At 39.8% G+C, this 19,761-nt stretch overlaps 1 protein-coding gene across 1 annotated transcript in view; it reads left to right on the forward strand.

Annotated features, from left to right (window-relative positions):
• Positions 1-19,761, forward strand: part of neb (nebulin) — a 269,812-nt gene that overhangs the window by 169,978 nt on the left and 80,073 nt on the right. Inside the window, exons 99-112 of the mRNA XM_052025719.1 lie at positions 1,348-1,452; positions 1,571-1,675; positions 3,951-4,058; positions 4,143-4,250; positions 6,927-7,034; positions 7,142-7,246; positions 7,347-7,451; positions 7,552-7,650; positions 9,289-9,393; positions 10,968-11,072; positions 14,140-14,244; positions 15,497-15,601; positions 15,700-15,804; positions 19,025-19,129. Of these exons, the coding sequence (XP_051881679.1) occupies positions 1,348-1,452; positions 1,571-1,675; positions 3,951-4,058; positions 4,143-4,250; positions 6,927-7,034; positions 7,142-7,246; positions 7,347-7,451; positions 7,552-7,650; positions 9,289-9,393; positions 10,968-11,072; positions 14,140-14,244; positions 15,497-15,601; positions 15,700-15,804; positions 19,025-19,129 (1,473 nt within the window). The remainder of the gene's footprint in view (positions 1-1,347; positions 1,453-1,570; positions 1,676-3,950; positions 4,059-4,142; positions 4,251-6,926; positions 7,035-7,141; positions 7,247-7,346; positions 7,452-7,551; positions 7,651-9,288; positions 9,394-10,967; positions 11,073-14,139; positions 14,245-15,496; positions 15,602-15,699; positions 15,805-19,024; positions 19,130-19,761) is intronic.

The following is a 19,761-nucleotide window of genomic DNA, read 5'->3' on the forward strand; positions in this document are numbered from 1 at the left end:
GAAATGGGAAGCAATTGTAGGGCATAGTTTTAAGAGCAAAAGAATAGTTCTAATCGGATGCTTCTTTCAAAATGCTGCAACAGGTTCAATGAGCCAAGTGATCCGTTTTTATGTAGTTTTCTGCCTAATTCAATGGGGTCATGTATAATCAGACAAAAAAAGGTTTGAGGTTTGATTTCTGACCTTTGCTGAGTAAGGCGATCATAACCATGCTTGCAAAGTTGACTTCAGCGTCCCCGAGGTACAAAGGGGAATGCAGAGCTTGTTTATGCTCATTATTGAACCATTTTGTGAAGTGTTTGTTTCTCAGTGTCAAACAATGACACTCCATGGCTGAATATTTTTTTATCATACGTAGCAACACATTGCAGGATTAATGTGGATGAGGAGGACCATTCAGCTCCTCTTATTTTATCCCTCCAGAAGGAATCTATGCTCCCCTATGCAGTTTCTATTTTTCTCCTTGAATGATTCCAGATGATTGATCTATTCCTAACCCTGAATAGCTAATTCACACCATTTTCCATTCTATAGTCCTCTAGAACATAACATCTCAATTTAATGCAGGACTTAAGCACATAAATTTCTCTGCTGCCCAATAGCTGACTCTGGACAGGTGCTGGGTCTTCACCTCCTTTCTATCTCATTCAAGATCCTCTCAAAAATGGGGTTGCTATTTGTTGGGTAGTATGGATGTGCAAATGAGGGTGGGAGGAATAACAGTTCTGCCATTCCCAACTAGAGAGCAAATGGTGCCTGTAGAAATGTGCCCGAACAAGAGGTCTATACCATCAAGAGTGAAGAAACATGTGAGTACAGGAATTTATAGAAGAACACAGTGAGAGTACAGAGATATTTGGCAATACCCACCCAAATCCACCATTAAAATGTACATGTCATTGTTGGGTCTATGTCTCACCAGCTTAATCTGGGTGACTTGCTGACTGCTCAGTTATTGGGCATCCCACTTCCCTGCCACATGCGCGTCTGAGTTGGAACTGGGGAGATAGGTACATAATGTTGTGGGTTCTACCCAGTAACCAGCAGCCTAATATTGTGGGCCTTAGAAGGAGTATTCCTGTTGCTTCAGGCTCCACAAATATTCTCAGACATGTGCTACGTCTCCCACAGACCCTATCAATTCAATGAACAGACTGCTCACTGTCTGATACAAAGTGCTGCATGTGCATAGCTTGAATTGCTTATGACCTGCCTTTGGTGTGCAAGGAGGTTTCCCTTTACTATTTCCAGAACATTTTTTTTCCTTCAGCAAGAAGTGGCTTCTGAAGTAGATAAAATTCATCCCTGTGTCATTAAAGCGAATTGTTCTCTTTTTTTTCCTTCCAGGTTCTATACAAAGATGACCTTAATTGGCTTAAAGGAATTGGATGCAACGTATGGGACACTCCACAGATTCTTCACGCCAAGAAATCCTATGATCTGCGAAGTGATGTATGTTGGAATGAGTTCACTCCTGCTGTGACTTTGACATTGCCAGTTTAAGCTTTCTCTTGGATCACTTCTTTAAACAATCCTTTATCATTTGGTGAATTCTGCTTACTCCCTGCAGATTCAGTACAAGGCCAAGGCTGAGGCAGCAAAGTCTAACTTCACACCAGTCATGGATACCCCAGTCTACTTGCAGGCTGTCACCAATGCTCAACAGCTGAGTGATGTAAGTATATCTTGAAATAATGTATGAAAGGAGGGTATATAGCAATAAGCTAGGTCATTAACTTCTGCTGATAGCAGTTGGTCAGAAAACAAAGATAAGTGGCTTATTACAACATTTTGTGGCAGGAATAGTTTTCTTATAATTCATAATTGGTTAAAATGTAACAGGTAGCTTACATACACCTTATATGCAGCTAAGTGACTGATGCCAATTCTGTGGGAACTACCAGCTATCAGCCACTCATAGCTCAATGTGGATGTCCAAAGTGACCTGGAGATCAAATGCCAACACATCTGCCCTCCCATTCCCTCGCTGCTAACATCATTGAGCCCTGCAGTGGTAATACATCAGGATCTATTTCACATCTGGCCCTTCAGACTTTATCCCAGGGAAGGCTGGCATGCAGACTCAAGCCTATGGAAAAAAATGAATTATTTTACTTTTTAAACTTAATTATTTGATGGTAGTTACTCCTGTTTTTTTTTAATTGCATCTGATGTACTAATATTTTTAAATGATTTGAACTGTTTGGTATTGGTATTGGTTTATTATTGTCACTTGTACCGAGGTCCAGTGAAAAACTTGTCTTGCATACTGTTCGTATAGATCAATTCATTACACAGTGCAGATATAGAGTACAGAGTGTATTGAGGTAGTACAGGGTAAAAACAATAACAGAATACACAGTAAAGTATCACAGCTACCAGGGAGTGCAGTGTAGGTAGACAACAAGGTGCAAGGTCACAACAAGGTAGATTGTGAGGTCAAGAGTCCATCTCATCATGTAAGAGAACCTTTCAAATGTCTTATCATTGTGAGATAGAAGCTGTCCTTGAGCCTGGCGGTATGTGCCCTCAGGCTCCTGTATCTTCTGCCTGATGGGAGAGGAGAGAAGAGAGAATGACCTGGGTGGGTGTGGTCTTCGATTATGCTGGCTGCTTCACCAAGGCTGCGAGATGTATAGACAGAGTCCATGGAGGGGATGCTGGTTTCCGTGATGTGCTGGGTTGTGTCCACAATGCTCTGCAGTTTCTTGCAGTCCTGGGCAGAGCAGTTGCCGTACCAAGCCGTGATGCATCCAGATTGGATGCTTTCTATGGTGCATCGATAAACTGTGAATGTCTGTACTAATCTGGATTCTGGAGCAGGGTTTCAGCAAAGTGCCTGCCTGTGGCCTCCTCACTGCTCCACTTCTCAGATACAGAGAGTCAATACGACTGGCCCACCGCATCTGGGCAGGTGGTATCACAGGCACTGAGTCTAGGCAGTGGGAAAGATCTGCTGCAGCTCCTCTGACCCACTGCAGATTTTTATGGTAAATCTAAGCCAAAAGTGCAAGGCACTTGACTTAAGTGTTCTTTTTCCTGCTGAACTCCAGGAAGGGTACAACCAGAGCACATCCTGCTACCCAGGGGTGAATTGTTAGCAGCAGCAGCTTTGGAATTTTTGAAATCACGTTGACATTATGAATTTGCTTTTAGTAATACAACGTAATCAGAATCAGATTTATTATCACTGACATATGTTGTGAAATTTGTTGTTTTGCGGCAACAGTACAGTGCAAGACATAAAGACATAAAAATTATTATATGTTACAAAAATAAATAAGTAGTGCAAGAGAGGAATAATGAGGTAGTGTTCATGGGTTCATGGACAATTCAGAATTCTGATGGCAGAGAGGAAGAAGCTGTTCCTGAAACATTGAGTGGGGGTCTTCAGGCTCCTGTACCTTCTCGCTGATGGCAGTAACATGAAGAAGGCATGTCCCTGGTGGTGAGGGTCCTTAATAATGGATGCAGCCTTCTTAAGGCACCACCTCTTGATGTTCTCGATGGCAGGGAGGGTTGTGCTGTGATGGAGCTAGCTGAGTCTACAACCCTCTGCAACCTGTTTCGATCCTGCACATTGGAGCCTCCATACCAGGTGGTGATGAAACAAGTCAGAATGCTCTCCATTGTATACCTGTAGAAATTTGCAAGAGTCTTTGGTGACATACCAAATCTCTTCAAACTCTTAATGAAGTAGAGCCACTGGTGTGCCTGCTTCGTGATTGCATCAATGTGTTGGGCCCAAAATAGATCCTCTGAGATATTGACACCCAGGAACTTAAAGCTGCTCACCCTTTCCACCGCTGACCCCTCAGTGAGAACTGGCATGTGTTCTCCCGACTTCTCCTTCCTGAAGTCCACAATCAATGACCACCATTGGTGAGTTTCAATGCTATTATCCCGCAAAATACAAACATTTCATCAATTCTCTACCCTCTGTTTTGCAGAAAGTATACCGGAATGAATATATGACAAATATTAAAGGCAAGGTTGCTCCAACCACAAAGACTATAGAGCTGGATAGAGCAAGACAAGCCAATAAATTACAGAGTGAGGTAAACACCTGACTCAGTTTAAGTTTTTAATTGGTCACCTGAAGCCTTTCCTTCTATTTGGAGCTGACTGTATTGTTTTTGCAGAACCTATACCGTGATGTTGGTCGGAGCAATCTCCCCAAGGGATATACCCTTCCAGTAGATATGCCATCCTTTAAACATGCCAGGCATGTTGACCATAACCGCAGTGATGTAAGTATTGCAGTGATGTAAGTATTGCAACATTCGTTCTTAGAGGCACAGAGTCACACGGTTTTATCATACTCAGCCCCTGTGCATTAATCTATAAAGACGTATACTATTTGCTTATCAGAGATGGTTTGATTTGCCTAATTAAATGTGTGTTATTATCAATTACAATCAATATTTACATACCATACACAAGGATAAAAATTACAATCTCAGTACGTGCACACAGGCACAATGATGGTCAGCCCATCATCTATTGCTGCAAGTCCTTGCCCAAATGGGGCTTCAGTTTTCCTATTACTGGTTATTCCTGCACTTTACGTAATCATGTACCCTCTTGTGACTATCTGCATTACAATTCATAGCTGGGGAGATGTTCATCTCAATTCATACCTTATTTTGGACATGACCACTGGATCTAGAGATATGATTTCATTGCCAGGATAAACAAATTTTACAATCACAGTATCTTCAGAAGGTGTTTTATCTCCTGTCACGAACCAGCAACAAAAGAAACACACTGAGCATGATTCAGTGTTAAAAACTATTTTATTAATCACTACTATTGATAATACGTAAAATAAAAGTAAAAATGTTAGTATGTTAGAATTCAAGAATGTTAAACCTCGAACGTTAACCCCAAAACTAAACTCTTCGTGTGTGTGTGTGTGACAAAGTCCAAAACTCCCAGTTCCGGAATGGTTCTTAAAGTTCAGTTCCGCAAGCCATAAGGTGAAACATGAGCAAGGGCTTCTTCAACAACCACCGTTGTCTGAAGATAAGATGTAGATGTAGAAAAACATAGAGAGAGTACATACGAAATCCAAATGTTCCACGATGGAACCCAAACGACACTTCAGTGTTTACTCGGTAGTGACTTCCTCACCCCGAAAAGCATCCGAACCGTGGTCGTCCACACACAAATACCTGTTTCCTTCTACAGGTCAGCAACAAAGTGAACTCCACCGGATTACTTCCAACTTCCATACATGGATTTCAGTGGCAAACACAGTTATTGTTTCTCATCCATCGATAGAGAAAACAAGCAGGCTGGTGTCTCTCTCCCTTCTCTCTCTCTCTTTCTTCTTCTTCTTCTGACTTCTTCAACAACGTCATTACGTCCTTTATCTTCTATTGACGTAAGCACGCCCCACACACACATACACACACACTCTCTATCTTAAAGGGACTTTCACTGAGTCCATAACACTCCTGAACAGACTTTGAAATCTGATAATACACCCGATATATCCAATTTCAAGCTGCTATCTGTGCAGCTTTTTAGCCGCAGTTCTAGTTTGTTTTAAATGTCAATAGACCATGAGACTTTGCTGACCAACGTCACATCTTCCCAAAACCTGTTCGAGAAGAATATCAAACTCCTTCTACACAACACCAGCAGCATTTGTTGGAGAACAGCTTTTGCTTTCTAGCCACCTGCCTTTCCTTTTTCCTACCTCCTCTTTGTGATTAGCCAAGACTCTACAGTAACACTTTCACCTCTGGGACAGAAGGATATAGTTCTAGTGACTTCTGCATGGAATCCAGAGCAATGCCCCAGTGCACTACCAGAGTGGTGCTGCACTGTCAGAGATGCCCTCTTTTAGGTAACAACAATTATAAACTGAAGCTTTTTCTGTCCCTTCAGGAGGACACAAAAGAAATCACATTATTTCAAAGAACAGATGGGTTCACACAGGCATTTCGGACAGTCAGAGCTAATCTTTATCCTTCAATTAACATAATTAAAATAGGTCTATCTGTAAATTGCATTGTGTAGATTACATTTTGTTCAGTGCCACATGATACTTGATTGATTTTACCCAGAGTAAACTGTGTTAATGATTATTTCCAGAGGAAATTTTGGCATTTGCAAAATTGACTTAATACTTCCATTGAACTGTGATTCCTTTCGGTGCAACAGATATTCTCCTAGTACCTGATACTCATCTAACACTGTCATGGTCAAGCAATTCACTTTTCAACCCTCATGATGTAAATTAGAACTGCCATGTCCAGAAAGCAGCACAACATGGTGCTTTCTTCACTTAAGCACCTTGTTCTGACATCAGGGCACTTTAAATAAAATCCAAAACTCAATGGATACTGTTCAAACAAACCACAAATGATTTTTGGAGAGTGTAACTATCGAGAATATAAACCTTCATTTAGCTCAATGATTACCCTGCTGGTACCACAAGTCTGGGGCTGGTCGTGGTGGGAGATTCTGAGAGGGTGGAGCTAGGAATGGGAGGTGACTCCAGGAGGGTGGGGTTAGGAGTAGGAGGTGACTCCAGGAGAGTGGCTGACCCTGAAGAAGGAGACACAAAAGTGCACAATTATGGAGACCCCTCCAGAGCAATATCCCTCTTCTGTGTAACTGACTGCTTGCTGATGGATTTAGCTGCCGGAGCAATTGTTCGTCCGAGATTTCCACTAATTTTCTCCTTCATTTAAGATGAATGATTGGGAAAACTGTTGTGGAAAAAGCAGGCAGTGGTGTTATCACAAGAGATCATATAAATCCAGAAAGATTTCAGCATTAAATACAATGGTGTAGAATCAAAGGCCATCCATGTGACAGACATTTATATTCCTCTCTGTATTTTCTAAGCTCAAGTTATAATTAGGGTATTATTTGTAAACTGACAATCACTCCAAAAGATTTTTTTTTCCCAGCTGAAGTATAAAGAAGCTTATGAACACATGAAAGCAAGAGGCTACACATTGATCCCTGAAACCATCAGCATCACAGCAGCCAAAAAAGCAGATAACATCTTGAACCAGGTACTGCAGGCCTGCTGTTAACATAATCTCATTGACCAACAAATGTCAAAGTCTTACACATACCTTCGTTATGCCAATGATGCATTTACTATTTTGCCCTTGTACAGCGACTGTATCGATTACATTATGACACCCACAAAGACAAGATTCATCCCATACCTGACACTCCAGAAATTCGTCAAGTTAAAGCCACACAGGAGGCAATCAGCGACGTAAGTTTATTAATTGAACAAAGCTTGCCATAATTATTACACCAAGTAGATTTACAGGGGTGCAAATAATTAAATGATGTGAATTCTTGTTTTGCTTTAGTTGTCATACAAGTCAGAGTACTTCAGGCACAAAGGGGAGATGATTTCTCTTCCTATCACTCCTGAGCTGGTCCATCATCGATATGTTGGTGAAATAACCAGCGATGTAAGCATCAAATCAATTCTTGCTTTTTTGTGCATTTTGCTTCAACTTCTAATTTAATATTTCCCGGACAGTACTAAGATTGTGACTATCCCACATATAGAATAAGTACAAAGAAGATCTTCAATGGCTGAAGGGCACTGGATGCTTCCTGTATGAAACTCCTGAAATGGTCCGAGTGCGTGACTTCCACACGTTCTGGGTATGTTTTCCTTTTTTAATATTGGTCTTGGTATTGGTTTATTATTGTCACTTGTACCGAGGTACTGTGAAAAACTTGTCTTGCATACCGATCGTACAGATCAATTCATTATACAGTGCAGTTACATTGAGTTAGTACAGAGCGCTTTGAGGTAGTACAGAGTGCATTGATGTAGTGCAGGTAAAAACAATAACAGTACAGAGTAAAGTGTGACAGCTACAGAGAAAGTGCAGTGCAATAAGGTGCAAGGTCACAACAAGGTAGATTGTGAGGTCAGAGTCCATCTTATCATTCAATAGTCTTATCATACTGGGGTGGAAGCTGTCCAAGTCTGGTGGTACGTGCCTTCAGGCTCCTGCATCTTCTACCCGATGGAAGAGGAGAGAAGAGAGGATGACCTGGGTGGGTGGGGTCTTTGATTATGTTGGCTGCTTCACCAAGACAGCGAGAGGTAAAGACAGAGTCCAAGGAGGGGGGGCTGATGTCTGTGATACACTGGGCTGTGTCCACAACTCTCTGCAGTTTCTTGCGGTCCTGGGCAGAGCATTTGCTGTACCAAGCCCTGATACATCCAGATAGGATGCTTTCTATGGTGCATCAATAAAAGTTGGTGAGAGTCAAAGGGAACAAACTGAATTTCTTTAGCCTCCTGAGGAAGTAGAGGTGCTGGTGAGCTTTCTTGGCTGTGGCATCTACGTGATTTGACCAGGAGAGGCTATTGGTGATGTTCACTCCTGGGAACTTGAAGCCCTCAACCCTCTCGACCTCAGCACCGTTGATGTAGACAGGTGCATGTACACTGCCCCCTTTCCTAAAGTCAATAACCAGCTCTTGGTGCCAGGTACTGTAAGTGAAAGGAAAATGAATTGTCTTGTGATTCTACAATGAGGTATCACTGTTATGCAAAGATTTCTGCTCTAAAATACCAATGTGCCAAAGTAAGACTGATTCTACATTACTCAGATGAAAAGAAAGTACTGGGATTCTGTAACAGAGAAAGGTTTAAAGTTGCTGCTTTTGGAACCAAACAAATGTACATTTTTAGCACACGTCCGGTCTTGGGATGACTAGAGGAGGGAGGGATTTATTCTTAATAGATAGCACTAAACTGGCAACATGATATTTGTTGCAAATTATATTCAGATTCAGTTGTACTGAGACTGATAAAACTGAATTTCAGAAGCAGAGTACAATGCACTACAAGTTTAACATAAGCCATCCAAGGGTGAATTTCTAGTGATGCAGTGTCTGACGTCTGTTAATGTTAAATCAGTTTGGAGAGAGGTCTAGAGTACAAGCAATCACATAGCTGTGTAGCTTGGTTATGGCAGTAAGAGCGAGCCATGATCACATTACATTTTCATTGCCTTTATGTCCCTTATTGTGAGACAAGAGCAGGATATGTAAAATATAAAGTGCTCATATCGTTCAGTAAGTCAGAGATCATCTGTAGAGAGAGACAGTAGCAGAGGTGATGTGTCAGTATGAAGGGCTTTCATTAGTTCTTATACCAAATGTAGTCCAGAGACAATAGGTATTTAACTAGGTGACATTTCTGAAATCATTTCAGCTCTTAATGCAGTAAAAGAAATGGAAAATAAAACTTTTTTTTAAGCTTCCCCTTTGTATGTTTTTCAGACTGGCTATGATAAAGTTGCCAAGAAAATGCTTGACAAACATACTTCTGTTCTTGATACTCCTGAATACAGACGTGTGACAGAACTGAAGACTCACTTGAGTGATGTAAGTATATAGCCATAGGGCCACTTTATAATGATCAAATGAGAATGCAATATGTTGCCATTTTTTCAATAGCTAATGGCAACATATTGTATTCTCATTTGATCATTATAAAGTTAGAATCTGAAATTCTAAGATGGAGTGGAATGAGTCTAGAGGACATCGGTAAAAGGTAAGAAATTTAGAGGGGATCTGAGGAAGAATTGGAATTAGACCAAGTTCTAGTAAGTGAGTTCAGTATAGTTGGACACCTGATGGTCATTCTGGACAGAGTGAGCCAAAGGGCCTGTTTCTGTGCGGTATGACTTTATGACCCTATTCCTCCTTTAAAGCTCAGAGCAAAACTAGTATGAGAAATTAGTAGTAACTATGTGAAGTTAATTGCAGGCATGGAGAACTGTAGGTTCTGTTTCTCAGGACAAAAGGGTGTGTTATTTTACCAAATTCTCCCGTGATGGTGACAGTGAGCTTTTCAAAGAACATTGAGACAACCGCCATACCACGAGCATAGGTTCTTCCACCAATGTGAGCTTGTTGTGCGAATGTCATGAGACTTGGCATGGCATCTGCTGAAGGTGACCAAGAGGGGCAGGTTGAGTATCGATCATAAAGCTGATATTCCACGGTAAGAATAGGTATGCAGAGGAAAGTAGTTGTGGTTGAGTCACCACACTTCCAAGTTAAAAATAAAATTACCATGATATGTTTCCGTTTGAGAAACACAGATGTTTGCATTCATACTTTATGCTTGGTTGTGTTGCCTCTGAGGGGCTTCTACTCCTCCTCTCTCTTTATCAGGCTCAAATCCTTTCATGAGCTTTGTATCAGTCAGGTAGTGCTTGCTCTGTCTGTGGAGGTGAAACAAAACCTCTGATGCTTAATTGGAAATAGCCACTTTCTACAGTAGACCTGGCAATCCAACACCAGAGCTAGAGAGCCGCAGCATTATTGAGTATTCTTAATGAGTGGCATCCTAGCCTGGTTAATCAAATGGACCCACATTGAGATTCTTCTCACTAGGCACCAGCACTGTTATTACCCTAATATGTAGACTGGTCTACCCCAGCTTGCCATGCAGAGCTAACACGTCCTCTTGACTGATAAATTGCACAGCTTTAGTTGGATGAACAATACTCCTATAGGCATTTGGGAATCCCTAAACTTTGGCTTTGACAACCTTACCTGAGCTCTTAGGAAGAATGTATCTTTAAGGTCAACAGGGAACCATTCAGCCCCTCAATTCTGCTCTGTCATTCAGTTAGATCAAGACTGACTTGCTCCTTGATTCTATTTACCTGTCTTGCTTCCATCTCCTCTTCAACTTTACCTAACAAAAATCAACCAGAGGAACTCCATCTGTTCCAGGTAAGGGGATAATGTGTCTGGTCCATATTCATAACAAATTCTAGGTGAGGATTTAACTCATTATTAGAGATTTTAATGGTGTGGTTTTAATCTGTATTAGACACTCAGCTAATCATAGGTCTGAGAATGGTTAAAACATAAGCCATGTTTTTAACAAGGTATTGTTATTGTTGATGGCCATCACACACTTACACATTTCTTGCCAATTTTAGCTGGTGTACCGTGCCAAGGGGAACAAAGCAAAGACTAAGTACACAACAACACTTGGAACTGTGGACCTTAACCGAGCCAAACATGGTCAGCAGCTTCAGAGCCAGGTATGTACCCAATGTTTCCATTAGGGGCATCCTGTCTCCAATTTCTGACACTTGCTCCCTTTGACCATTCTTTGGGAATATTCTAATCATTACACCAGTCACCTTTGATGCCAGATTTGGGTAGAGAGGCTCAAACAAGAGGAACAATGATGACTTAGACCAAGTTTATTACATTGATCTAAGAAAATTGTCAAGAGAAGTTCACAGATGTGGATATTCGTGTATGAAAAGAACAAAGAGGGAAAATGATCAGATTTTTATTGAACTGCACAGAATAATTGAATTAGCTGTAAGTAATATATATGTTGCAGACTTTGTCCAGACCTTAAGGACACAGATTTAAAATTAACAATTCTATTATGATTAGAAATTGTAGAAATGTCTTACTCAATATTTGGAACAGTCTCCTGTTAAATGAAATAAATAATTTCTTTAAAACTCACTGAATAATTATCCAGTTTGGAATGGATTGCTCTGGATACATAGACCAATCAAACAGATCAAGGCATTTATGTCTGCCGTACTGTTGAAAGTCAGGACTAATCTTTGATTCCAGCTCTTAAACTATATTTAATGAGCCTTTCACAAGGTTAAGCATAAGAATGAATGTTTGAAAAGTGACAGTTAACTGTCTTACAAACTAGCAACAAAAGAAATACTCCGAGTCATGTATCAGTGTTAAAAAAACTACTTTATTAATAACTACTTATGATAATAGGGAAAATAAAAGTAAAAATGTTAGAGTGTTAGAAGTAAAAATGTTAAATCTTAAACATTAACCCCAAAAACTAAACTCATAGTGTGTGTGTGGCAAATTCCCAAACTCCAAGTCCGGGAATGGTTCTCAAAGTTCAGTTCAGCAAGCCGTAAGGTGAAACATTAGCAAAGGCTTCTTCAACAACCACCGTTGACTGAAGATAAGACATAGATGTAGAGAGAGAAAATAGAGATTACGAAATCCAAATGTTCCACGACAGAACCCATACAACACCTCAGTGTCTACTCAGCAATGACTACTCCACCGGATTTACCTCACCCCGAAGGCACTTGAATCGTGGCCGTCCACACAAATACCTGCCTCCTTCTACAGGTCAGCAACAAAGTGAACTCCACTGCTTTGTTCCGAAGTGTCTGCCACTCTGAAAAGCATCCGAGACGTGGCGGTCCACACAAATACCTGTTTCCCTCTACAGGTTAACAACAAAGTGGAGTCCACTGGATTACTCCAAAAATCCATATGTGGATTGTAGTGACAGGCACAGTTATTGTTTCTCATCCATCAATAGAGAAACTAGCAGGCCTTCGTCTCTCTCTCTCACTCTCTCTCCTCTGTCTGACTCCGACCGACTGCTTCAAAAACATCATTACATCCTTTATCTTCTGTTGTCATCAGCACCACACACACACACACACACACACACACACACACACACACACACACACACACACACACACACACACACACACACACACACACACACTGTACTCTATCTTAAAGGGACATTCACCAATAGTAACCTAGTTCATAACAACTGTGACAGTGACAGTAAGAAATAAAGGTAACAGTGAACAGTCATTTACCAAAAATATTCTACATGCAGTAAAACTCCAATAATCCAGCATGCTTGGGACTCCTGTGGTGCCAGACCAGCAGATTTTCTAGACTATTGGATGTCATTTCAATTGAAACCCCAACACACACTTTAAATTGACTTTTATTAGATATTACACTATAATCTTCCTGCCTCTATCTCATTGATCCCTTCCATAATTTTATATGTTTCTATAAGATCCCCTCTCAGTCTTCTGAATTCCAGCAAGTATAGTCTCAGGAGACTTAATCTCTCTTCATAGGGTAATCCCCTCATCTCCGAAAGCAACCTGATGAACCTCCTCTGCACTGCCTCCAAAGCCAGTATATCTTTCCTCAAGTAAGGAGACCAGAACTGCATACAATACTCCAGGTGCAGCCTCACAAATACCCTGTACAGTTCCAGCATAACCTCCCTGCTCTTAAATTGAATCACTCCAGCAATGAAGGCCAACATTCCATTTGCCTTCTTGATAACCTGTTGTACCTGCAAATCAACCTTTTGCGATTCATGCACAAGCACTCCCAAGTCCCTCTGTATAACAGCATGCTGCAATCTTTCACCATTTAAATAATAATCTGATCTTCTATTTTCCCTTCCAAAGCGGATGACATCAAATTTATCATCATTGTACTCCATCTGCCAGACCCTTGCCCACTCAATTAACCTGCCTTTATCTCTCTGCAGACTCTCTGCATCCTCTGCACAATTTGCTTTTCCACTCAATTTAGTGTCATCAGCAAACTTAGAAATGCTACACTTGGTCCCCTCTTCCAGATTAAGATATTTTTATTAGTCACATGTACATCAAAACACACAGTGAAATACATCTTTTGGGTAGAGTGTTCTGGGGGCAGCCGGCAAGTGTCACCACGCTTCAGGTGCCAACATAACATGCCCACAACTTCCTAACCTGTACGTCTTTGGAATGTGGGAGGAAACCAGAGCACCCAGAGGAAACCCAAGCAGTCTTCTATGCAGCACCTTGTCGAACACCTTCTGGAAATCCAAGTATACAATATCCACCTGTTCCCCTCTATCCACTGTGCTCATTATATCCTCAAAGAACTCCAATAATTTTGTCAAACGGGACCTGCCCTTCCTGAATCCATGCTGTGTCTGCCTGATGGCTTTAAAATTCGCAAGATATGATGTGTGCTCTGTTTAAATTTCATTTTATAGTAAAACTAACAGCCTGTGGTTTAGCACTGACCAACAAAACAAATGTTAGGAGAGCCAAGTTGCTTTAAAGAACCATCACTGTTTACTTCTCTCCTTGATTCAGTCAGAAATATTTTAATTCGTAAAAGCAAATGCACCAACAACAAAGAAAGTGAGAAGTTCAGGGACTGTCATGTAGATCAGTCCTCAAATTTTGGTATGGTAGTTTGAAATAATGCATAGACTAAGTGAGACCTGCCAAGTACTGTTCGTTATTAAATCCTTTATTAATTTTCATCTCTTTTCTCCATCAGTACTTGTATGTTGAATTAGCTACAAAGGATAGACCACATTACACACCTCATGTACAAACCACATCTCTGGAACATGCCAAGCACGTCAAGCATTTTGCCAGTGAGGTAAGCAGTAAAGATTTGCCTTTAATGCTTGCTGATGGGAAGAAATATGGGTCTTTTTAATGGATTAATTTCAAGAAATGAAGAAATTCACCAGCAAACCATACACATTTACCAAAAAATTACTGAGATAAAGCTTATTGACCAAGAGTCCCCACTTTTACTGCTATCAAAGCAGACTCAAATTGGACCCAGGATTGTGTAAGTTTCCAGAAATTCCTCATTTCTACTGAAATTTTTTTGCACATTATCAAAAGTAAAAGCTACACAGCACAATTCTGGAGTGTTTAACTACATGATGTTTTGAAATATTTTTGTATTTGGAAGGAAGTTCCTTGAAATATTGAAGTTTTAATAACAGATTTGATAAAGAATTTGTCATAAAGAAGTATATATAAACGAGTGTTTAATCTACTGTTTGTGATTTTATAAAACCATTGTGAACCATTTACATGCACATTGGTAGTCAGGTAAATTTGTATTAAAATAATATTTTGTAACTTGTCTATTAGTGTCCTTATACTGAAATATTATTTTCAGAGTTTCCTGAAAGGCTCAATGAGCAGAAAATGCCAGAGTGATTAATTAAATGGGAGTATTGCCTTTTTTTTTGTGTGGCAGGTCCCAATTGTAACAAAATGTTTTGAAAACACTGTGCAAAAGAAGTAATGTATGGGGTTACAAATCAAGAGCTGGAAGGCAGAAACAGATGGAATGGTCTCCTTCTGTATCTATGATTCACTAATGGCCATGGAAATTCAAGTTTTGCTCAAAAGTGCAATCTGAACTTGAAATTCCCCCCTCTATTGCAATAAAGATGATTTTTTGCTAAGACTCCATGATTGTTGAATTGTTGGAATTTTCTATCCCAGAGGACTGAGGAGGCTGGATAGCTGTAGAATTTAGGGAGGAGGTGGATTTTTTTTTGAAATATCAGGGAATTGAGGGGTATGGGGAATTTGCACAGAAGTTGAGGGATGGTGCAGATCATACATGAATGTATTGAATAGTGAGGCATGCTTGAGGGGTCGTGGTCTACTCCTATTCCTATTCCTGGGGTGTTCTTCCTGGGTGTCCAATGTGTTTACATGAAAAACAGGAAAGTTAACAAATAAAATATGACTTAAATTAATAAACATTTTAAAAATGCATTTTCAATAAATACAGCTAATCGTAATAAGTTAATTATGCTAAATAATAATTGTGTGAAAAGTTCATATAGTAGTTATTCTGATACACCTTTTTCTTCCCTTAGAAAAAATACAAGGAACAATATGAAAAGATGAAGAGCAAATATGTATGCATCCCAGACACACCAATGCTGTTGTCATATAAGAAAGCTTATGCCATCGCCAGTGACGTATGTATTGAATTTTTATGTTTTTCAATGTAAACGGTACTTTGTATTCTTCTATGATCATTCAAGTGTTAAATAGACATATTCTTTGTTCTTAATAGTTACGGTACAAAGAAGCCTTTGAACATGCTAAAGGGCGATACAGGACAGTGAAGGATGCTCTGAATATTGTCTACCATCGCAAAGTCACAGATGATATCAGTGAGGTATGTTGACATGTTTTTGAGTAGATGGTGTCTTTGATTTTATTTGTTTCAAAGGCCTTATTGAATAAGTATGTTAAATGGAATAATGACCTCTTTTGAAGAACAGCCCAAAAGAACTGGTTGCAGTGATTCTTCTCAGTACTGGGTCTTGCCTATGGAGAAAAGTGTATCAGCAACTTCATATCAACATCTGATGGCATGACTGAGATCAGGAGGGCACCCTGGAGAACTGCGATGCAACCACCAGTATATTTTGATATCACAGTGGGCATCCAACACATCATTGAATGGGACCAGATTATATTTCAATGAGGGTGCATACAGTATCTGTCCAGTACTGTTTGGCTATTCCTTATACACAATTTTGCATTCTTTAGACATGATCATAAGGGAATATTGATAGTCCATTTTTCATTTCCCTTTTGACAGACACTTGGACTGAACTTAGACTAATGACAATCATTATGGAATTTCAATATTCCTGGGTGAATTCAATTTTAATTGTTTTCTTCTATGCACATCCTCTTCATTGTTCTCGACTTGATATTCTTTGAACTTTCCCAGTTCTTTACTTTTCCTTGAAAAAAGAACAATTCTTTGACTAGGTTTCCTTTCTGTGGTTTGGCATTGTGATGTTTTACTGCCTTTCAGTAAAGCTCCATGAGGTGGTTTCTATGTAAAAGGCAGTACATTAAATATTCTTAATTGTGTGCCTTACTTTGTTTGTCCTGATCATCCCCTCAATCAATGACAGAGACACAGCCCTTCAGCCCACTGAGTCTATGCTAGCTATCAGCCACTATGCTAATCTTACTGTAAAAGTTAACCCACGCTCTGTAATAAATCAGACAACAGCAGAACCAAAAAACTTACGATCAATGCTTTATTAGTTTAACACTAACGGGAGTAGGGGGTACATGGAGAAGCAAAAAGTCAGTGCTGCTCTTCCCTGCATGTGGCCTGACTCAAGGAATACAACATGCTAACAAACTCAAATACATTGTTCTCCGGTGGGTGTCCACCTACTGCACTGACATACGCATATTTAGGTATGCTTGACCAGCTCACACTACCATTGGTCCCAGACAGGTTAACACACCTTTCACATACAGTCACAAACAACTCTCCTTGTGACCTTGAAGTCAGCTTGGCTGATAAGGAGTTCTGAGCTTCACGAGCAGGTGGCTCAAGCTGTTTACCAGGAGAGAGAGAGAGAAACCCTTTGTTCACCAGAACTCCCTTCCCATTGTCTTCTACACTACATTAATCCATTCTTTTTATTCTCCCCATATTCTCATCAACACCCCCCCTCCCCCAGATTCTACCATTCACCCACGCACTAGTGCCAATTAACCTACCAACCTACATGTTTTTGGGATGTGGGAAGAAACTGGAGCATCCGGAGGAAGCCGATGTTGTTACTGAGAGAATGTGCAACACAGGCAGCGCCTGAGGTTGGGATTGAACCTAAGCCACTGTCACTGTGAGGTAGCAGCTCTCCTGGCTGCACTGTTGTACCATTCATAATTGCACATGTGATGTTGGATTAGCAATACCATTAGGTTATCTTTCAAACCATGATTTATGGTCCTTCAAACTACACCTGACATGCACAAAGGTACATACTCAGCTTACTTCCTTTCTGTACTGATTGTATTGCAAGTTAAGGTGCAAGATTTTAGTTACCAGTCATTCCAACAAGTTTCGGTATTCTGACAAATGAAGTAAACAACTGGAGATAAAGATTTTGGAGATAAAGCATAACTTTTCTTAAAATGATTGCAAAATCACATGCATGTGTGAAATTACAGATCATATAAATATTTTGTACTTTCTCAATCAGCAAATACTGATACACAACCCAAATAAAATTTTGTACAACATAAAACCCTATCCCTTTCCTCTAACCTCAGCCTTTTAACTGAAGGCAAGTTGTATGCACAACATAGGTGATCAGAATATAATCATGTACTATGTTTACTGACAAAATGGTCAAATTTCAGTTGTGACCTAGGCACAACTCTTTATTTGGCTCCCAACCAAAGTTGCCTTCATGTTCATCATTCCCAGATGTAATTGCACTATGGTTTATATATTATCAAAAACTAATTGACTAAAATACACTTCATTTCCATCCTGCTGAAGTGATAACTGAAATTGCTTTCTTCAATAGTTAATGTTACAGGAACAAATTGTTTGGCAATGTTCTCATAATCAAAACAGCAATCCAACTGTGCTTCCAACAAGGCCAAGTCTTACCTTCTCATCTGTGAGAAAAAAAATCAATAGGAGAGTCCACTATCTGCAAAGTTGTTTTTAAATCTTATTGGTTTCTCAAAAACATGCTGGAACATAAAATTTTGTCACCACTGGTCAAAACCTCAGCAAATTTGCAGTTGGGAACATCCCCGCCAATTTTACTTTAAATGTTAAAACAATATTTGGTTACTGCTTCCAACAAATATGCAGAGTAGTACTGTTAAGTTGAGAGGAATAGGGTAGTTGAAATGCACAAGCCTGTTGCTTCCACACCACTTGCATATTTCCCCTCCAAATACCCCTCTAAATAACACATCATCCTGAAAATATAGCATTCTTTCTTCATCGTCACTGGGTCTAAATCCAGGAACCCCTACCCAACACCATAGTGGGGAGAACTTTCCTGTAATTTTGTTTTTAAATTTCCCCTGGCATTCCTCCAACAGATCATACAACATAGTTAAAACAGTTCACACAATGGAGTCAGACTGAATCTCATACTTGCCATATTGATGCAGTTAACCTGGCTGTAGTTGGTTTGTATCTTATTAGCTGATTGCTCTGAACACTACCATTGATGCAGTGTGTGCCATATTACTAGAAAAGCTTTGAAGCTCACACTACTATTAGCTTATCTTTCAGTTAAATCACAGCCAAGTTTTATTATAAATCAGTCAGTCTTGTTTACATCTTTCATGAATAAAATTTGGCCTTCCTGTTGGTCCCCTCAATCAATGTTATAAATAAGGTCTGTTGGAGTGAAATTAGAGTATATTTCCACAGGTTGAATCCTATTACTTATGTTCTTACTCAAAGGGTGCAAAACCTCACAATCCAACATGGGCATTCCTGAAGATTACAAGATTAGAAACATAAAATATCCTTCCTTATCCCAGGGCACTTTGTTTCCTAACAGTTTGCTTTTCTCTGGTTAATGACATGTTCCTTGCATTGATCCTAGGTGAAGTACAGGGAGAAGTATATCCAACAGCTGGGGCTGTGGAGATCAATTGCCGATCTACCTGAGCATTTCCATCACCGAATTGTGACTGATGCAATCAGCAACGTGAGTCTCTTGTTTCAGCTGTTAGCTGACTTCACTAGAAAATGTAATGGTCATGGCAATCTTACACTGATAGTTTTAATCAGGGTCTTAAATGATACTTGGATAAAATGAAAGATAATACTTTAAGTGACAATCTTTTTTTAAAAATGCAGTACAATGTAGTCAAAATAAATGTTGGTTTAACACAATCATTTCATTAGAAATTTGCCCCCTCTTGGATGTGCTAAATGCACAAAAGTGCTGAAATCAATGCAATCACATTTCAGGAGCAGAATTCAACATTTATGCATTACTTTAATGACATATACAACTAAGGACAAATTCCTACTCTGTTATATTTGATTTCCCACTCAATATTTGTCGCAATGACTTCAAAATGGCTTTTTAAACCATCCTTATGATATTCATATCTATAAATCTTGAAGGAACCATATATTTTTGCTTTATATAAAAGATAATTCATTCCGTACCCTGTCTCTCTCTATCGTCTGAGGCTGTTGATTTGCCATAGGGTATTGGGTTTTACTTCATATTCCAAGAGATTATCTTGTATCCAAGAGATTAATTTGTAAGACTGGAAGGTGTACAACACTGATTTTCCCATACACAGACAGGCACACACACACACGAAT

Source organism: Pristis pectinata, chromosome 1 (genome assembly GCF_009764475.1).
Source record: "Pristis pectinata isolate sPriPec2 chromosome 1, sPriPec2.1.pri, whole genome shotgun sequence".
Taxonomy (NCBI): domain Eukaryota; kingdom Metazoa; phylum Chordata; class Chondrichthyes; order Rhinopristiformes; family Pristidae; genus Pristis; species Pristis pectinata.